The sequence below is a fragment of the Condylura cristata genome, unplaced genomic scaffold, assembly GCF_000260355.1.
Source record: "Condylura cristata isolate star-nosed mole 26May11 unplaced genomic scaffold, ConCri1.0 scaffold00014, whole genome shotgun sequence".
NCBI lineage: Eukaryota > Metazoa > Chordata > Mammalia > Eulipotyphla > Talpidae > Condylura > Condylura cristata.
In genome coordinates this window covers 41,818,510-41,840,479 of record NW_004567115.1, presented here as the reverse complement: position 1 = coordinate 41,840,479, position 21,970 = coordinate 41,818,510, and the positions used below count along the sequence as shown (strand labels likewise).

Genomic DNA, 21,970 nt, shown 5'->3' with positions numbered 1-21,970 from the left:
TGGCTGTCACCTTGATTTCTACCCGGTAAGATCTTGAGCAAGGGACCCAGCTAACCATACCCAGACTGTTAGGCCAGGGAAACTCCAAATAATAAGTGTATGTTGTTCTTAGCTGCTAAGTTTTTGGTAATTTGTTACACAGCACACCATTATTCTTCTATGTTATAATTTTAATTTGTATTATCTAATCAAATATTAATCAACTGTGTTTAAACTAAATTCCCCTGACCCTTTAAGTGTCTGATGTTTATCAAGTTGATTACTATTCTTGTTTCTTTATCCAAAAAAATATTATTTGAGTAAATGTTTGAGTTAATGTAGTTATTTTGTCCTGAATTTCTTACTTTTTTTCAATCTCTTAAGATGCATATATTTTTCATGTTATCTGTCAATAATTTAGCAAGTTACTTTTCTAAAATTCTTTGTTAATATAGGTGTATACAGTTTGTAGTATTGCAATTCTTTTTTAAAATTTGAAGGAGTGTGAACCTTACCTAATCATACATAGTGTTGTATATCAGTATTACCTCAATTTTAAAAAATACTATTTACAGAATAAAATTATATTTTACTGTTTTTATACTGTACTTTTATATTTCACTATTAGTAGAACTTATTAATTCACAAATATTAGGAATGTCTCAGCTAGAATTTGGCCCATTCTAAAGTAACTAACCCCTAAACTATCTGATTGGAAAAGAAATATTTACAATTAAAATGTAGACCCTCAGGTCTTGTCAAATATTTTATATTAATAAGTCTATAATTAGTGTGAGATTTTGATTATTTTCTTCTCCTTTTGTGTATATATTCTTTTTTTTCTATGATAAAATCTTTTTTCTATCTCTAAAGCTGTCCTTAATCCTAAAATCCATCTTAATGAATGGTTGATAACAAATTGAGACAGTTTCCTGAGTATTAAGACTACCTTAATATCATTTAATAAACCTCTATAATGATTTCTTTGAGAATTAATAAAATATAATAATTTATTTTCCATCACTTAAAGCAAATTCTGTATTAGTTATATTTATTCCAAGGGCTTGAAATATTTAACTTCTTGGGCTATTTGATATCTGTACAGTTGATAAGGACCTGAAGGTTCAGTGAAATGTGAATCAAATCAAGGAGCTCCCCAAAATAAAGATAAAACAAAAACCAAATGCTAAGGGAAATATTTTTAAATTAATACTATTATTATATACCTCTCAATAATAAGACATTAAATCACAGTACAAATAACCAACTACCTTTGATTATTTAGTTTCTATAAAATGTGGGAATTTTTTTGTTGCCTTCTTGATAGATCTCTTATGAATGTTTGTTTTTTTAAAAAATTATCAAATATTCCATGCATATATATTGATCTTATGGTGATTATAATATAATATGCAGGAGGCACACCTGCTCTTTGAGAATACACTGGGACATTATTTAAGAGTAAAAAGGACTAATTTGTTTATACATGTAACAATATGAATGTATCTTAGAAATAGTGAGTGAAAGAAACCAGACATGGCATATATATCGTACAATTCCATTTATATGAAATGAGGGAAAAGGCAGATACAACCTGTGTGATTTTTCAGGAATTGCTGGCGTGAAAGAGAACTGACTGCAAAGGAACATGAGGGAACTTTAGGGGGAGGGATATACTTTCAGTTGTGGTGATTATACTAGTGTGTATGTCAGAACTCATCAGCCTCTTCTTAAAATTTTAAATTTATCATTATTTTGAGTATAGGAATCTTAGAGATTTTGTTTTTGCTACAGAGAAACATTAGCCTACTGGAATGCACTTAGGATGATACTAAATAGCTATGGACTAAATTAAAAAAATAACCAGTCTTTTACTGGAGATGTCACCACTTGTACCAGCAAGTGAGATTCACATTTTGAAGACACATGTGAGGACTCTAATGGAAGTTTCTAAAGGAATCTAGTTATTGTCCCTATTTCTAGCAACTTTGTTCTCTTGCTATTTAAACAAATTATTTATATTATTGTGAGCTGAGTTAAAAAGATATTAGGGTAAGGCTGCTCAAAGACTGGAAAGATATCCTTAAATCTTTTTAATAAATATATTTGTATATTTAAAAAAAAAGATATTAGGGTGTCTTACATTATTGTACAACTTAGTGTGTCAAGAATGTAACACATTCTACTCACTGGGTCCACAAAGTTCTTTTATTTGACTCTAATATTATCATTTGTACCTTTTCTTATAGCTAGACTTCTTTCTTAAGATGTTCCTACTTGGAAGCTTTTCCTCCTTCATCTTCAGTATTGCAGTTTCTATTCTCATCACTTCCCACACAGACACTCAGCTTCAGTCATATAAATTTACCTTATTTTCATTGCTGTTGACCTGTGCATTTGAAGTTACTGATTTCCTCTTCAGTTCCTCCATTGATAGCATTATCCCCTTATTACTTTTAACTATTGCTCTTTTCTGATATCTCCATTTTTATGAGTTCTCTATGCATTTTAGTTACTAAATTTCTGTGGTTGATCCTTATTTCTTTTCCTCTTCCTTTATCTGTCATGCCTGCAGAGAATCTACAACTCCCTTAATATCTTTTTCCTAGATTGCTTCTCTTTTAGGATTCTTGGGCTGGATGTAGTGCAAAGTGATTAATTCCTCTTTGTTCTCTCCTATTTCTGATTATCATGCATGCTTTGACTTATAGGCCTACTAGAAACCTGTTGCTACTTTTACTGGAAAGTTGATAAATTCTTTCCTATTGTTATATGATTGCAAACACTCATGCTTGAAGTTTACCATGCCAATCTCTTATCAAACTTAATGTTCTCTCTTTGCCTTCCTTCTATTTATACAAGCATAGCTCATTCCTTGTGGCTTACTTTGTTGCACTTTGTACATACTGTGCTTTTTACAGTTGAAGGTTTGTAGCAGGCTGTGTTTACCATTTTCCAACAGTGCAGAAGATGGAAACATTATTTATAGCCATAACATATTTTTACACTAAGGTATACATACTGTGTTTTTAAACATAATGCTATTGCACACTGAATATCTTATAGAACAGTGTAACATAAATTTCATGTGAACAGGGAAACCAAAAATTCATGTGACACGTTTTAATTGTAATATTTCCTTTTATGGCAATGATTTGGAACCTTATCCAAGCATCTCCAAGTATCACTGTGTTTGCGTCCATACTTCCTCCCTCTTACTGCCAACACTCAAATACATACATACATTGCTTATTTTTATTTTCATTTCTTGGCTCATATATAGTCATTTAATCTCTCTTTGTTACATTGCTTTTAAGACTAAGTTGACATTATATTTCTCCTGACTTTTCTTAGGGATTTTTACTTACAGTAATTTTTTTCTGTTTTGTGAATTTGCTCAATACTTAACTCATTAGAGTATGCTTGTTACCATTAGTTTGCCATAGGCATGACATTTTTTTTGGTTTTCTGCTTTCTTTCCCCAACTGTGTAAACTGCTTAAGGATAGAGCTTCTTTTATCTATACATCGAGTATGTTTTAATGATATTTATATCCTCATTACTTTTTGATTTATGGATTTGGGAGTATATTCAATGCCATATGCAAATCTACTTTTCTTTAAAAACTATACATATTTAAAATTAATAGAACAGAGGGTATGAGATGTAGTCTAGAAACTTACTGCAAAACTTGTTAACACCAGATTTTTTTCATAGTTGCATGATTTTGGTGACGTTTGCTATTTTTGTTAGGTTAAATTATACTTTACTGTAAGTAACAAAATTTTTGACTGCTCATGATTATAACGAAGTAGGAAACAAGCTGAAATTAGGTAATTATTTTTTAAAAGTGAAGTGTTAACATTTACTTTTTTTGCCTTTGAAAGTAGCAAAGGCCTTTTAGGCCTTATAAGATAAACTTGTTAAGCTCTCTGTTTAATCCCTAGGCTCCCTTTTTTGGCAGTGGAGGAGCTGTGGCTCCATCTTTTTCTTCTCGAGGACAGTATGAACATTATCATGCTATTTTTGATCAAATGCAACAACAAAGAGCAGAAGATAATGAAGCTAAATGGAAAGGTGAAGTCCATGGCCGAAGGCTTTCAGAAAGGTATGGCTATGTTCTGTAGAAGTTGCTTATGCAGCCCTCCCTGGAGGCACAATGGGATAAGGCACGGCACTGCAAGCGAGCCACAGCCGCCTCAGTGCAAGTTTGATCCCGGCCCTGGAGGTGCCCACATGGCGCAGCAGACCTCTCATGACCCGCCTTCTGCATCACTCACCACTGTACTTCATTGATCTGATCATTCTGCTCCCCACTCTGTCTCTGGTGGATCCTTTCACTGCCCTTGCACCTCTGGCTTGTACCCCAGTTCTGTATGCACAAATAAATACATCTTTTTAAAAAAAAAAAAAAGTTGCTTATGCTTTGTTCAGAGAAGGTAGTGAAAGTCATTGTATGAATTTATCTACAGAGGAATTCCACGTGGAGTACATCCAGGGTTCCCTAGTGGGGCTGTAGTTCTTCACCATTTTGTTGATGCTATTAGAAAAACTTTGCAAAGATTGAAGGCTGTTTCTGAACAAGCTAGTACAAACTGGACTGTGATCTACAAACTCATCTTTGTTTGAAATTTGTCTTAAATCATGTGTAGCTTAGTGTCTACACTTTGCAGATGTTTTCTTCATTTATTACATAGACTATTTTTTGCCTTCTGACGGTAGTAATTTTTTTAGGGGCATTTGGCCCTTGATTACATCTGGTGAACATGTACCTCTTCACCCTAACTTTTATAGTTTGTTTATATATTATAGGCTAAACACAGGATTTAAAGGAACATGTGATAACTTTCAACCAACATATGGTTTAAATCAGAATATATTTAAATGGAATCATACTTTATGCAAAACTTGAAAGCATACTTTTTTGTTTTCCTTTTCTTCATCAATTAGAACCCCACTTTTCTCTTTGTTGCTTTGCTTTGTTTTTGCTGTCATCTCTGAATTATGTTATTCTGTGATCCTGTTCATTTTTCTTCCTTTTCTTCCAGTGAATTTATTTAATATGGTAGCAGTCCATAGTTTTAATTTACATAGTTTCATTTTTATTAAATATGCATATTAGACATCTCTATATCGTACATAAAGCATGCTGGCTAAGGAACAATAATAGATAGAAGTTTGTGAAACTTTATTTACATTGCCTTTTCCTTGTCATTTGAAGGAAAACACTTTCAAGTATCATAAAAATCTTTATGGTCGACCAGTTATAAAAGAAGATGAAAATATAGTCAAGGAGAGATAATTGAGGTCAATATAATTAACATTATTACTTATATATGGTAGCCTGAAGTATTAAGCTAGTTGTAGATTCTTTTCAGAGAAAGGACGGTTACAGACTCACACATAGGCATATTTTTGATGATATGACAAAGCATATTTTGTCTGTGGCTTTTATCCTCTAGTATTATTTGCCTTTCTAGTATATATTATATTTGGCTTTATTTTAATGCAATAAAATTTCATTTCAAGGAAATAGGGAAAATTCTGCAATGCTTCTTCACACTTTTCATCTTTCAGGTTTCTTGGTTCTTCACATTTGGAACTACAAATAATAACTATTTCAGAATTTTTGAATCACCTAATTATAACTTGAAATGTTTACATCTATTTATATTTGAATTTCAGATTGTCTTAAATGGAAGTTGCCTCTTCCACTCTATCATACCTTCCAGTCAGTCTTTGTATGAGCATCAAATATAATGCTACTTTTAAAACTTTCCATTTTTAGAGCATTTGTGGTTGTGAGATCATTTATTATTTTAGTTATATACACCTTGGTGGACTTAGCATACAAACACAGTGTACAGTTTCTGTGTTCCATGATAGATATTCCTTATTGAAAACTTATTACATACTAAGTTGTAATTATTCATCACAGCACCTCTCTAAATTAGATATTAAATTCCTTTAATAAAGATGAGAAAATTATAACTTATAAAGATTCAAAACCTGTGTCTGATCAGGCAGCAAGTTGTAGAGCTGGGATTTAGAATAAGTCTATCTTGACTGTAGAGTTCAGCTCCCTAAACACTCTTAAAAATATTTCTTAGCTTCTTGAGATACTGCTATACTGCTAATGAGCAGATGGAAAAGTTCTTGATTTATGTGGGTAATAGAATTTTAAAATACTGGGTACTTTAAAATTAACATGTAGTTTTAATATATTAAATTTATATATAATTAAATTTATATAATTAATATAATAGTCAAGTACTCATTGACCTTTCAGATATACTTGTTGAATTTATTTTGATATTATTTGAGGACCTGATAGAAAACTGGAGATTAGCAAATACCATATAATTTTCAGAAATCAAATTCTATAACTAGAGACTGTCTTTCTTCATTTTGATCCCACGCATGGGTTAAAGTAGGGTCCATAGACATAAAAGGAAACAGTAATCACTGATGCTATATAAGGACTGGATCATGTCAAACATAATCCTTCTTTCTCGTGATATCCTAATCTTTCTTTCTACAGTTTTTGTAACTCTAGCTTTGCTTATGTGTTAGGGAACCACCATAGTACTTAAGATATTTTACAGTTTTGAGGGAAATACATCTGTTGGAAAAGTGCAGACTACTTCCATTAAGCAGCTTGGACTCAACTCTTTAATAAATGAAACTGTTAGGTTTATCTTTTGACCAAGAGACATCATGAAAAAATTACTTAGCCACCTGATAGAGTAGATAAACTTCAGCAATAAATTGTGGAGAGGATGTCTCATGTAAATGAGGTGAAGAAATCGATTGTTAGTTGAATGATTTACTGGATAAAGAATTGTATTCAGAGGATGCAGGTTTTCAAATTACAAACTTTTAGTGGCATCCTCCATTTTAAGGGAGGGAAGAGCTTTTTAAAAATGTTTAAATAATTTATTAGAGCAAAGGAAATGTACCACTAGTTCATGTATTTTTCAAAACATAACTTAGTTATGATCCTAAAATGACACACTAACAGGAAATTTGTATACCTGAGTAGCCAAAATCCAAGTAGAAGTACAGCCAATAATTTGCTCATCGTTATTCCTCACCTCCAAATTTTTCTGCAGTTGATACTATACTATGAGTTCTCTTGTTACTGGATTGGGTTTTACTTATTTTTATATCTCCCATACTTAGCATGTACAGATACAATATCTATTAGATGTTCAAGAAATTTTTATCAATATAGCCTAAGCTTAACATTTTGCATTCTCTTATAATTGTTAGAGATACAAAAATATAACTGCAAGAGATTAAAGCAAATAACTATGCTTTTAACTTTTTCCCTAACCTATTCATAATACTTTTAATAGTTATGATATTAAAAGATTTCAGATACCACTTCCTACTGTATCTTTTAAAACTCACAGAACTAAGCTTTTCATTCTTTCAGTTCACTTTTGAATTGCTACTGAGCTGCTTTGATTTCACTTCAGTATGGATTGAAGAAAGGTCTTAGATGTTTTGAACAAAGTTCAGAAATAACTTTCGAGATTTTTGTTATAAGTACAGTATTTTAGTTTTATGTATCTGTAATTAGAAAAAGTTTACATAAATCTGAGGAAATCCTTAGATTTAGAGTAGTTGCATAGAATTCGCTGCTATTTAAAATAGTTAAGGATGTGGTTTAGGCAGTAGATACTAATTTATAGCTAGCTTACTCATCAAGTGGAAGGTTTTATTTTGTATCAACCTTTTTAATATTCTATAACAAAATATCTAGAATATGTATAATTTTTAGCTTTGTGGAATATATAATGTTCAGAATTTCTGACTTTCCTGCTTCTCTATACTACTCAGGCAGAAGGGCCAGGCAGCTGTGGAGAGAGCTAAACAAGTAGAAGAGTTTCTACAGCGAAAACGGGAAGCAATGCAGAATAAAGCTAGAGCTGAAGGACACATGGTATGATTTTTTTTAAAGATATTGAACATAATAATATTCAGGTGAAGGTGTGGAATAAGGTAGGTATAAATGAGGGGAATTGTAGTCTTTTGAAAATATTTGTTCTTAGTATTTACAGCGTGTGAAGTTGTACTATATCTTGTTTAACTTCTCTTCTGCTCTAACTTTTACACCCAGGGTAAAATTTTGGTTTTGCTTAGTTTAATAGAGTAAATTCATAGTTGTATCCTTCCCTTAAAAAGAATAGAGGTAGGTATAATAACCTTATTATTTATATTAAGTAAGTTCTTACATTGCTGGTTTTCCCCAAATATTACTACTTTTGGGTTTATTGAGGGGAGTTATGTTCATTCACCTTTTCTTCAATAGATGTTGATGAAGTCTTTGCAACATGTAAGATAAATATCTAGCTATAGGCGCAAGTAGTTTACAGTTTTGGAAAGAGGTATATATGTATGAAGAGACTATAAATAGGATGGTATTTTTATTTTTAATTCTTTTCCAGTTATGCTTATTGAGGGAAACTTGGTTTGTATCACTGTATGCACTTTAGGGGCTCAGTATAGGTTCAGCCTCTACAAGGGTATGTTGTTGTACATGCCCAACTGCCACCATGCCTCACTGAGCCCAGCCCCACCCCACCACCTGCTTTCTAGCAGCCTCAGTTTTTCAGTTCATATATTAAGGGCTTTTTATCAGTTTGCTTTTGATTTAAATACTTTTAATGAGTGAAGAATTGTTGACATGATTCTAAGCGCCACTCAGTGGGAGACTCACAGAAGAAACCCTTTTGTGGATCCCTGTGTTCTCTCGCGCTCTGTGATGGTCAGTGCTGTCTTAGCTCACTTGTTTCCCTGCTTTCCCATGGTGTTGTGCTGCCTATTGTCCAGTGTTTGAAGTTTGAAAATCATTACCTTTTATACTTTGTCCAGACTTCTAGTTGTGTAAGGTGGGAAGGTATATCTGGCCCCTCTTAATCCGGACTGCAAGCTAGGTAAATAATATATTCAACATTTAAATATTATAGTACTTTTAAATATTATCTTCTGCCTTTCATTGTTGATAATGAGATAAACATGTGATTATGTTCTGGATCATTTCATTTTTGCGGGATCTTCTGTCTTTGGAATCATTCAGGACCAATTATTATGTTCTGAAATTCACTTCTTTTTTTTAATTTAGCTGGCTCATACTCTAACTGAAAAATTTCAGTGTAAGTACTTCAGTTCTGGGACACTCTTAATTAACATTTCCTGAAATACTGCCCTTTCTCCTTTTCCTCCTTAAGGGAACTAGTATTAAATGGGTAAACTTGGAACCTAGATATCAAATGTCCATTTTCCTATCCTTTTCTTTCATCTTTTTTCTCTCTTCTTTTTGACCATATGTGAAAGAAATTCTTAAGCCTAAATTTCCACTCTTTAACATATTCTTTTGTCTACTCTGCTTTGTAGGCCCTTTATTGAGCTGCTTTTAGTTTTAGAAATTTGAATTTTCATGCCCATGAATTCTAATTAGCTTCCCCTGAAACTTCTTACTCTGTTGTTCCCACTTCTCTGAAATTACTGTAGTTATTTAAAAAAACAAAACAAAACATGTTTTTAGTGTGCTGCTGGTGATTTAACTCGTTTTCTTCAAAGTTCTATTTTATAGTGTTCGAATTCATGAAATGTTGAGTGTTCTTGGTGGTGTGTTCATATTGGTGTATCTACTTCATGCCTTTGTTTGAGTGATCTTGACTTGTCTGTACATTTTATAGTGTGAGTGAGGTTAGTGAGACATACTAATGTTCGGCCAGGTAAATAACTTAGTTTCTGGGCTTAGAAGACTCATTCTTCTAATTATCACCAGTTACCCAAAGCATTGGGCTGCCATTTCATTCTAACTCACATATCACTCCTATTCAAAGGTAGTGATTTGCTTCTTGACTTGTACAGTGTGCTGGAAGTAACCCTCTTACTATAAGAACTATCATCTGCTCTTCAGGCCTTCTAATGCACTTAGATTCCAAAGTGTCCTCAAGCATGCTACGTGTTGCTCAAGCCTTCTGTGGGGTCCTCTTTCTGACATACTTTTGTTTGTGAAGTTTCTCACTTTAAACTGGTTTTATATATTTCTAAAACTATAAGAGAAGTTTTCATTCCCTAGATTGATAAAATATATGCTCAAAGTTTGCATTGGAAAGAAGTAGCTAACAGTAAAGAATTTGTATGTTTTAGTATATTTGGGTATATGCATTGTATATTATTTATTCAATAATTCATCAGTAAGGCAGTTTGTCAAACACTTTGGAATAGTAGGTTAATTAATTAAAGGTTAATTATTGAAAATTAATCAGATATAGTTTGTCTATAGAGTTATTTATATCTAATTTGAACAAGAATATACACCTAGTAGTATGAAACTGAATAAAGTGAGAGCTGATGTTAACTATGGGAAAAGTAAGAGGTCTCACAGACATTAAGTTCTCTATAATGAGGTAGTTATATACTATTTAAAATTTGCCTCTGTAAGCTGACCATAGATCTGAAGCATACAGCAAGGGTGAAGTGGGAAAGAGCTTAGAAGAGAGGAGGGAAGAACACAGGGACTATTTCTTTGAAGAATGTCATTGAGACTTATTGGGATGGCATTAAATCCATATATCACTTTTGGTAGGATGGCCATTTTGATGATGTTAATTCCCACGATCCATGAGCAGGAGATGTCCATCCATTTCATGGTGTCTTCTTGAATTTCTTTTAATCGTGTTTTGTAATTTTCTTTATATATGTCTTTTACCTGTTTTGTTAGGTTGACTCCCAGGTATTTGATTCTTTTTGTTTTAATTGAAAACGGGATAGTTTTTTTTATTTCTGTTTCTTCTGATTGGTTGGTTGTGTATATGAAGGCCTCTGATTTTTGTGCATTGATTTCATATCCTGCTATCTTGCTAAACTGGTTGATGGTTTTGATTAGTTTCTCTGTAGAGTTTTTAGGGTTTTCCATGTAGATTAACATGTCATCTTACAAGCAGTTTTTTTAAAGAGGAGAAATTTAAGAGAAATAATACACACTGTGACAGAAGGATTACAATGTTTTCAAAGTAAAAATGTGTGCCTCTTATTTAAAGTAGCAGACTAATTAATCCAGACAGTAGGAAAACCATAAGGAGGCTAGAAATAAGAACTGAGACTAAACACACTAAACTGGCAAGAAGATAATCTGTCTTCATTTTCTCTTTTGATGTCGCACCAAGTTAAAGGCAGAGGAAAATTACTCATTCCTTTGTGAGATGATGAACCAAATACAAGGGAAAGACTTATCTGTCAATATGTCCTATTAACATTGCCTATAAAAAGGAAGAAATTTAGAAAAAACTATATTCCATCTATGATTTAAAAACAGCTTTAGTTCAAACCAGTCTTGTAACTGTAAGACAGTGCACCATCATCAAAGAGATTATTGATTATATATTTTTTATCAAATAGTTCATACCTGTCAGGCCCAGGCTTTAAGTTCCTACTTTTCTTCTGTGTTTTGTAGCTTTAGCTATACCTCTTTTCTTAGAGTTCTGCAATGCCTTCCAGATGTGGCCCACATGTACAACACCGTCTGTTGACTCTCTGGGATCTAGGTTTTGAAATATGTTAGTTAGCTCAGTGCTTAAATTTTTGGGTATACAGAACATGATTGTATCCACATACACTGATGTTGAAGGTGAATTGAGGACATCATAAATAAGTTATGGGCATTTCCTGAGTTCTTCCTAGTCTGCCATTGACTGAGTACTTTCCCATTCCCTGGGCTCCACTTTTTGGTCTCATAGCTGTAACTATATATGCCAGGGATTTTGTTATCTCTGATGCTGAGCACTGTGAGGATAGAGAATAAGCTGCTGGATTTTTTACTCTTTATTGAAGACTTAGCATCACAGGAGACTAAAGTTTTCCTTCCTAAGGGTTTTGATTCACTAGGAGCACCTGTGCTATCTTTACTGCTACCATGGCAGTGATATTCCCTGGGAAACGGAGCATGAGAGAAAGGACAAAAAAGAGAGGGTTGGGGGGATGGGATTCCTCCTTTTTCCCTAAGTTTTAGTAGTTCTTTCCTGTTTCTTGAGCCCAAACTAGAGGATTTCTGTTCTCTCTCTTTTGCCACTGAAATATTCAGTTCTATTTTTTAACCAAGTTAGTTTATGATAGAGGATACCATATCATGATCACCTGTTGAGCACTTTGCATTCTGGTGTTTTTAATTTGCTTGTTGCTGTTTACGTACCAGAGTCCTGATCATCTGTTCAGTTTTTGTGGTTGTTCATTGCAGAGGAAGGGTGGCAAGTACCTATCTCAATTCATTGTATGGTCTTCATACCCATTTTCTTTCCTGTATTACCCATCTTACTATAGAGAATCACCATAAAAGATGACTGAATTTTCTGGTGTGAGTTACTGACAATTCAAGCCATCTTTTAGTACCTTCTTTCTGTCACTGTTCAATGTACATCCAGTCCATGGACCAACTATCACAGTTGCTTTCTGAATATCTTGTTTCTCTCTCCTTTTTTATTTTGCCCTCGTTGGGCTCCTTGTTTCTTGTTGGCCTTCTCATAGCTTTACTTCTAGTGCACCTGTCAATGTGATCTTTCTAAAGCACAGTTGAAAATATCTGCTTAAAACTCTTGTGTGGTTTTTTTTTTTTTTTGATGATAAATTAAGAACTTTTCAGCTTAACACAAATACTACTTCTCTAGACTTTCTTACCACTTTTGGTTCTTCATCCTTTAATCTTCAGCAATACCATATTGCTTGCATTTCACTGGAAGTGCTTTCTAGTGTTTACATAAAATCCCATCTTTTTTATTTCCTTGGAAGACAGTTTATGATACCTGTTATTGCCTTATTGCTTGGGGAGTATGAGAGATCAGGAGGAAGAGAAAACCTTGTGTTTAGTATCACTGAATTGATTTCTGTGCTATGAACAGGATGATGATTAACTATAAAAATAATTATTACTGATATGTATTGTGTGTTAGTTTACAAAAAGTTTTTGACTTCTTTATCTAACTTCACATTATAGACATTGTGTTATCACCAGAAGAAAGTGATTGATTCTGTCAAAAGTATATATGCACATCAGTGTTGTACAAGACTTCATTAGGTGCTAAGGATATGACAGTGATATGTGATTCCTTCCAAGAGTTTATCAGCTCTAATTAATAAAGAGGTTTAGGAAGGACAGGGGTAGAGGAATAATGTGGCAGACAACTCATTGGGTGCTTCAGAATCTACTTTTTTTATTTATTAGAACTTGCCTTTATTTAAGAATCTATATTCTGAAGATAATTAATTTGAGATTTTTTTCTGATAAAATGATATACTGAATGTTCTCTATCAAATGCACAATATAATTATAAGGCACATTGTTTCTTTACATATGATCAAAAGAGAAAAATGTGTTTCCAGTGATACAGTGCTTTTCATCACTTAACTTTCTTATACTTGCTGAAATGTTTCTTTTATATTGGTATATTTTTATTATTTTATGCATCTGTGAAAGGGAAAATATGAATAAATAAATTGATAAAGGTATTCATTCCTAAATTTATTTAATCTTAATAATTTGACTCTCTAATCTTTCTTAGAGTTAAGGACATTGGTATTCATGTTTTATTATATAACATTCTCTCTGCCACAAAGTGTATTGAAATTTCAGTATTTCTTAAAAGTGCATTCCAATTTACTAAGTTTTAATGTTAGTGCTTTCTTGTCCTTACCATATGGTGTTAATGCAAGTCTTTAAACTCGTGTGACTTAATATTTCTTCTTAAATAGTCCCATTAATGATGTTTGGATTGAATCTGTAGGGTTGATTTTGTTCATATGACACAAGAAAGAAAAAAACAACCAAATTCATATATACTTAGGCAATAACATCAATATTGTAGCTGTACCAGGCCAATTGTGCACCCCATTCCAGAGATATTAAAATGTGAAAAATTGTATTAGATTTGGTGAAAGATGGTACATCCTTCATCATTTGTTTTTATGTCTTGCTCTTATAGCTATATTATTAAAGAAAGCTTATTTACTGTTACTTTAGCAGCTTTTCAAAAATCATTAATTTTTTTAGAAATGATTTTCTAATGATTTTGAAGGACCAACATCATAAATCTTTGCAATTTTCTTTTTTCAATTGTTGACTTATCCTGTTATACTTGTAGATTATTTTGAATGTGGTTTAAATAATTTTCCAATATCACTATCATCATCATGATCTGGCAAGATTTTTAATTTCTTTTGTCAGTTTGTACTAGTGCTAAAGTATATTGTCTTCATAACTATTGGATAATGTAAATATCTGACGAAATAATACACATCTAATTGTGATAAATGTTGAGTAGAAAATGGTGTTAATTTTAAAGTAGTCATTAATATATATTTTTTGGGCTATGAAAACTGGCTTCTCAATTCAACATTGTAACTGCATTTATAGCACAGTACAGTGATAGATATTTATAACAATAACCTTGACTCTTAAAGAAAAAACATCAACATCTTATTTTCCCAATGATAAATGTTAATATTTATGATTTGCTTGTACAGTTTGAAAATGTATATACCTTTACACTGTGGCTTATCCTATAATAACCACTCATAAAATCTCCATCATACTGATGGAAGGAAAAAAGAGAGATCCTGACAGGGTCAGCTCTTACATCTTATACGTGTTTTCTAATAATTTAAAAAATCACTTTACAAATAAAGAAATCTAAACAGTTAAGGGTAATTTTTATGCCTAACAATTTATCCTCTGGAATTGGAAAACTGTTACCCATGAGATCTTTGTCATAACTTCTAACTCTGTACCTAGGACAAAAGTAAACACAGGCAATGTGTAAATGAATAAATAAGTGGCTGAGTTCCAGTAAAACTTATGGACAATAAAATTTGAATTTTATATAATTTTAATATGTTCATGAAATGTTCTTTTAATTTTTATCACCACTTAAATTTGTAAAAAACTATGAACCTTCAAAAACACATGACAGACTAGTTTTGGCCTGTGACCTGTATTTTGCCAATCCTTGTTCCAACCTAATCCTCTGTCTTTTCCCAGAGGTGATGAACATCCTGTATTTTGGGTTTATCATTTCTATGAATTTTTTAAAAATTCTTTTTCCCACATATGTAATGTCCCTAACAATATATTATTTTTGAGCACTATAAAATTTACCCTGTGTATAGAATAGGATTTACTTTGTTATCATGCAACTTTGTCTTCATAAGGTTCATTCATGTATGTAATCAAGTATACATAATATGACATTATGTAGCTATTTTTACAGTTATTCTACTGATAGTGGCTTTTAGGTTGATTCAAGTTTTGCTTTGCACAGTCTTGTACATGTCTCCTGGCACATATGTACAAGAATTCTTCTTGGCTATGTTTTCTTCCTATTTAATAACTTAATTGAAAAACTTATGAATTCTATAAAAAAGTTGATGGAGGATTATATTTCCCTTAAAAAACTCATCTTAAATCATTCTGTATTTACTTAGACTTAGGAAAAATGCCTTTAAAATCTACAGCTGTGTTTCAACATTTAGTATTGCACACACATTTATTTATTGACTAAAACATGTTAAATGTTAGCTTTTTTGCTAGCTGGAAAACTTAAGTCAAGTAGTAAAGAATATAGCCAACAACTATACTAATTGTTGACTAAACCAACAACTAAGTAATAACAGCATTTGTTCATTGAAAGTTTACTGTGCTAGTCATTAAGTTAAGCAATTTAATCTGCATTATTTCTGTATTAGTCTACTAAAATGGCCATAACCAAATATCCCAAATTAAGTGACTTAAACAACAGAAATTCACTCTCTCACAGTTTTGGAGGCTGGGAGCCTGAAATCAGTGTTGTTGACAGGGCTAGTTTCTTCCGAGGGCTGTGAAGAAGAGTGTTATACACATCTTCCTTACCTTCTGGGGATTGATTGGCAATCTTCAGCCTTTTTTTGGGTATAGAATCATCATCATGACCTCTGCTTTCTCTTCACCTGGTGTTATCCCTGTGTGATGCTATCTTCAAAATGTCCCCTTATGTAAGGGCACCAGTCATACTATTAGGTTCCACCCTCGCAATCTCATTTTAGCTTGATAAAGATACTATCTCCAGATAAGGTCACAATCTGGGGTACTAAAGGTTAGGACTTCCATATATGAATTCAGAGTGGTGGAGAAAAGGGAACACAATTCAACCCATCACAGTCACTTTTAGGTTTTACAGTGATCAGATCTAACCCTTAAACCTTAATAAACTGGTTGTATAATAGCATATATTGTATAAGCTATTAAAAAGTATAGCTGTTAAAAAGTAGCTTCTGTCCTATTCCAGAACAAGATGGAATAGACTAATATTTCCCTGAATCTGCCCTCTAAATACAAGCAATTAAATTCTCCATAAATTACATAACATAGAATGATAGTACGAATCTAAATGCTGTAAAGAAGGTAAACTGGCTATGGACCTCTCAGGACTTAGGAAATAGCAATATGGCTCTTTAGGTTTTCTTTATCTGCTGTACACCCAGGACTTCTGAGAAATATGCTGACAACCCAAATTTACCAAATAAATACAAAGAAAAACAAGAAGAATCTATTCTCACTGTATCATAGTATTAGAAAAGTAGAATTCCAACACTTGTTATATTGGGGTCCTAGTATTTGGCTTAAACTGTAGATAACAGTTAAGCCTCGGACTATCCTAAGTCCATTCCATACCTGGAAGCATTGGTAAAATTTGGAGAACGGTTTGACCCAGCAGCAGCTATAGCAGCAAAGCCGTGGCTAATCCTGCCCCATTCAAAAACTAGGGCAGTTGTAGGTGAGTTTATCTGTATGTAGTAGCACCACAAACCCTGGTGTCTTCCTGCTTCCCTGCCCAGTGATAACAAGACCAGCCTAGTGACAAATGCCCCTAATTATCAGGAAGTCTACCAATAATAGAAGGTGGCACAGGAAAGCAACTTCCATCCTTACAAAATAGCAACAGCAGGGATTATATAGGAGCACCATAGTACCAGAAGAGCGTATCATTGCAAGCATTCAGAAAATCAAGCTGTCATTAGAACTACAACCCACAAAACTAGTCTAGAACCTAAATGCTAAATCTAAACTAACTGGTAAATTATAAGTAATAAATGGTATCAAGAACTTTATAATAACCAAAATACTTAAAACATAGTAAAAAGTTACTTATCATGCCAAGAATTAGGAAATAATAGCTTGAGAAAAATCATTGAGTTGATGTCAGTACCAAGATGAATCAAATACTTGATTTTATCAGACAAGAATTTAAAAAATGCTTTGAACAGATGCATCAACAAACAATTTAAATTCTCTTGAATAAAACAAAAATTCTCTCGAATAAATGATAAAAAGGGAAAATCTCAGTGAAGAAATAAAGGAAACCAGTGACATTAAATAATTAAAAAATAAAATAACCAAAATTTGAAATTCATAGAATAGATTCAGTAGTAGACTTGAGACACAGAAAATAAAATCAGTGACCTTTAAGACTGATCAGTTAAGTTTACTCAGTCTGAACAAGAGAAAGAAAAAAGACTGAAGAAAATGATGAGACTGTTAAGGATCTAAAGGATACATAACACCAAGATTTAACTTTAGTATTATCAGAGCCTAAAGGTCAAGAGATTGTGCAACTGGAAAAAGTATTTAAAGAAATAATGTTTGAAAACTTTACACATTTGGTAAGAGACATAAGTCTCCAGATTCAAGAAACTGAGCAACTCCCCAAACTAGGGTAAACTGAAACAAATCCTCATCAAGAAATATTATTAATTTCTAAGTAAAACAATCCTCAAATAGAGAAAATGATGCATCACCTACAAAGAGACAATAATTTGAATGACAGATTTATCATTGAAATAATGAAGTTTAAAAGGATGCTGCAAAATATTTCATAACTGCCAAAAGAAGGATTCAGTCAGTCCTGGCTCTCATACTGAAGAAACTGTCTTTCAAGAATGAACAAGAAATCAACACATTCTTAAGTGGAGAAAACTAAAAGAAACCTTGGTAATAGAGAAATTACCAAGAGAAGCTACATTATATACAGAGAGCTACGTTACATACTACTAGAAGTATCCAGTAAGAAGTTATTGTAATCCAAAATGGGTATGTACTAAACAACTAAGATTCAAACTTTATGAATAAAAACCAGTAGAGCCAAAACAAGAAGTGAGCCAATCAGCAATTGTACTCAGAGATTTCAAAAGCCCTCTGTTAGCAATTGATAGAATTGCCAAAGAAAACACTAGCCTTACAGAACATACTACCCAACAATAACAGGATATGCATTTTTTTCAAGTATCCATTCAGCAGATACCCATAAGCTGGAACATAAAACAAATGCTTATAAATAAAAAATAAAGTTATACAATGTATAATTGTTTAAACATAGTGGAGTGAAAGTTGAACTCAATAGTAGATAAGAAAATCTGCTGAAAAACAGTACACCTCTACAAGAGCATCAAAGAGGAGATCTAAAAGTAAACTTAAAAATACATAGAAATGGGCCCTTCCTGGTGGCGCAGCGTGTTAAAGCACAGCACTGAGAAGCTAAAGGCACTTCCGCATGAGTTTGATCCCCGCCTGCCCTAGAGGTGACCACATGGCGCGGCAGACCTCTCCTGGCCTGCCTGCTGCTCCCCTCAGTAGTGTACTTAGTCGATCTGCCTGTTCTATACCCCACTCTGTCTCTGGTGAAGCCTCTCACTGCCCTTGAGCCTCTGGCCTGTACCCCAGTTCTGTATGAACAAATAAATAAATCTTTAAAAAAAAATACATAGAAATGAGTGAAGATAAATTCACTACATATTAGGTTGTGGGATGCAATGAAAGCACTGCTTTGAGGGCAGTTTATGGCTCTAAATGCTTACATCAAAAAATAAAGCAGTAGGCCCTCTCTGGAGGTACACCCAGCACAACACCGTGAAACTATCCCCAGGAAATGCATCCTGTTTCAATAGTCGAAAGTCATTGTGATCTACTTTATCAGCTCTCAGTATACTAGAAATAAAGGGGGGGAAAAATAGAGGGGAACATTCTCAACCTCATAATCTTAAAGCAAACAAACAAAAAACTTACATCTAACTTAATAATTTCAGAAAGAGGACTGTTTTCCTTCTATAATTGGGGAAAAAATAAGAATGTTTGCTCTCACTGTTAATAATCAACATTTTATTGGATGTTCTAGTTACTGCAATCGATATTAATAAAAGATTTGCAGATTTGAAAGATGGTATAAAACTATTGCTACATCCATTTAATACTAGTGATGAGCTAAAGAAGAAAAAGTCAGAAAAATAATGCAGTTTATAAAAACCCAGTAGCAAGTGCTGTAACAAATACTCTTATTTTTATGTGTGAGTTATAAAATACCATGTGGTTGGAATATTATGAATTATCAGTTAAGAACAATGTTTTTACATCCAATTTATATTGTGAAATGTAATCCATAATTGTCTGTTTGGGTGTGATCATCATGCTAGCAGTAATACTTAGTCCTGAAACTTGCTTTTTAGTCAACCTGCTTCTCTGCAATACAATCAAATACATCATTTTGTTCTACCTCTATAGCTTTTACTGACTCCTGTTGTTTTCAAGCACAACATATTGTTAAGATTTTGCTACTAATAAAAATGTTTTTATGGATATTGAATGAGAAACAAGCTGCAAAATAGTGATATTAATATACTAATATTAGGTGAAAAAATAAAACTGGCTATGATAAAACCCGCAAAATAGTCATGTATGTATACATATGCATAGGAGGAAATTTAGAAGGGGATATACTTTAAACCTCAAATTTCTCATATGGTAAAATTATGACTTTTTTTACATTTTCTCCATTTTATAAATTTTCTGCAATGGATATCATTTATTTTTATGAGAACAGATACATAAAGTAAGTGGATTCAGTCAAAACTAATTTCCAGTGGAAATGTTAATTCCTAAGTTTGCTCATAAAGGTCCATTTGATTGTCATCTATAAAATCATTGGTAACCTGAGGAAATTTTCAGGAATAGTGGACTCAGAACCCAGAAGCAGCAGATTAAAAAATAAAAGGGAAGCACAAAAATGATTGTAGTGAATATGAAAAGTACTCTTTCAACAAACTGATAAAACCACATTAGAGAGGGCAGTAGGACTGAGGATGTTTTTAAGTTGGGGAACATGAAGTATGCTTTTCTCATGAAGGAAGAAAAAATATAATTTGACAATCTGATATTTTTATTGAAGGATTTAATAATTTCTATTAAGATAATTCTATGTTTATGATAGACTTAAAAATGAGTCTGTTTGTGATTGGGTATGATCATTTGCAGTATAGGAACAAGAATTACCTTTTTGCAAAGTGTCAACTCAATTTATATTGTGTGTGTTTATTTAGTATGTTATCCTGCATGTAGAAATGGATCGGCCCTTTGTAAAGGAAAAATTTTGATTGGGGGTTTGTCAAACTCCAAAGCAATTTTAAAAACCTGTTTACTTAAATGACTAATAAAAATCATAGCTGCTCTCTTTTTTGAATACTTACACTTGAGGTTTACTTGCTTTCTTCTGTTCTTAATGTGTTGGTTAAATTGACAAGCCAGAGTTTGTTAGTAGCTGATCAGCTAGAAATAATGAGTATTTGCCACAAGAAGTAAAGTGGCATCTGGATATTCCTAGGTAAGATGCTGATGTAGCCTTAGTCATTCTTTAAACTTAGTACTTAAATGATAAACAGGGAATCCTGCAAAACCTGGCAGCTATGTATGGAGGCAGGCCCAGCTCTTCAAGAGGAGGGAAGCCAAGAAACAAAGAGGAAGAGGTATGCTTCCCGCATGTTCGCTACCTCGTCACAGCCATTTTTGAGTTTATTGCCTTCTTTTCTTGCATGGTTAAAATTCTTAACAATTATTTGAGGATTTTGTAGGTCTATAGGGGCCTATTAATATATTTTGGCTGACATACTATGCTATAATTTTGTCCCATAACTGTTATTCAGTATTCTGAGTTCACTTTCTTTTCTTTTGATAAAATTAAAATTGTAATTTTAATGTATTTTTTTTTCAGAAGTAAGTCGATCTAAATTAAACACTTGAAAGCTAATATTACATTTTCATTAACCAGATTCAAAGCTTTTATTTCTTGTATTTGGATTAACACTTCTTTAATTTAAAAAATTTTAGCAGTAAAAATCTTGATAGTTTTTCTTTTAAATAAAATATTGTGTTTTTCTCTTTGTAGGTTTATTTGGCAAGGCTGCGGCAAATAAGACTTCAAAATTTCAATGAACGTCAACAGATTAGAGCCAAACTTCGTGGCGAAAAGGCAGGTTGAAAAGTAATTTTTTTAATGGAATTTAGCAGCACTTAATAGATTTTTTTATAATAAAGATAATTTTTTTTAAATATTGATTTATTTATGCATACAGAACTGGGGTACAGGCCAGAGGTGCAGAGGCAGTTAGAGGATTCACCAGAGACAGAGTGGGGAGTAGAACAGGCAGACTGATGAGGTATGCTGTTGAGGGGAGCAACAGGCAGGTCAGGAGAGGTCTGCCACACCATGTGGGTCACCTCCCGGGCAGACATTGTATTCATGCTAAGTGACTTTAGCTTCTTAGTGCTGTGTTTTAACCCACTGTGCTACCAGGGAGGACCTAATAAATATAATTTTTAAAGGATTAATAGAACTGTACCATTAACAAAAGATGAAAATGGATATAGTAAAAGTCAAAGACTGGGAAAACTTTTAATTAGGGTTAATTAAATCATACATACTATATATATATTTTATATATATATATATATATATATATATATAGTAAATTACATATAGAGATATGGAGATTTAAAATTGGTTAGCCATTTGTTCCATAGGAATTCTGAAAGGATAATCTAAGTCTTACCTGTGAACATAAAAAGTGACATTTTATGTTACTCTCTTTTATCTTTTTATCCATCGTCCAAGAGTTGATAGTTGTG

The 21,970-nt window shown here is 32.7% G+C and overlaps 1 protein-coding gene across 1 annotated transcript in view; it reads left to right on the top strand.

Annotated features, from left to right (window-relative positions):
- NEK1 (NIMA-related kinase 1) overlaps positions 1 to 21,970 on the top strand; it is a 94,302-nt gene that overhangs the window by 29,679 nt on the left and 42,653 nt on the right. Inside the window, exons 16-19 of the mRNA XM_012724792.1 lie at positions 3,927 to 4,087; positions 7,825 to 7,927; positions 20,728 to 20,811; positions 21,231 to 21,314. Of these exons, the coding sequence (XP_012580246.1) occupies positions 3,927 to 4,087; positions 7,825 to 7,927; positions 20,728 to 20,811; positions 21,231 to 21,314 (432 nt within the window). The remainder of the gene's footprint in view (positions 1 to 3,926; positions 4,088 to 7,824; positions 7,928 to 20,727; positions 20,812 to 21,230; positions 21,315 to 21,970) is intronic.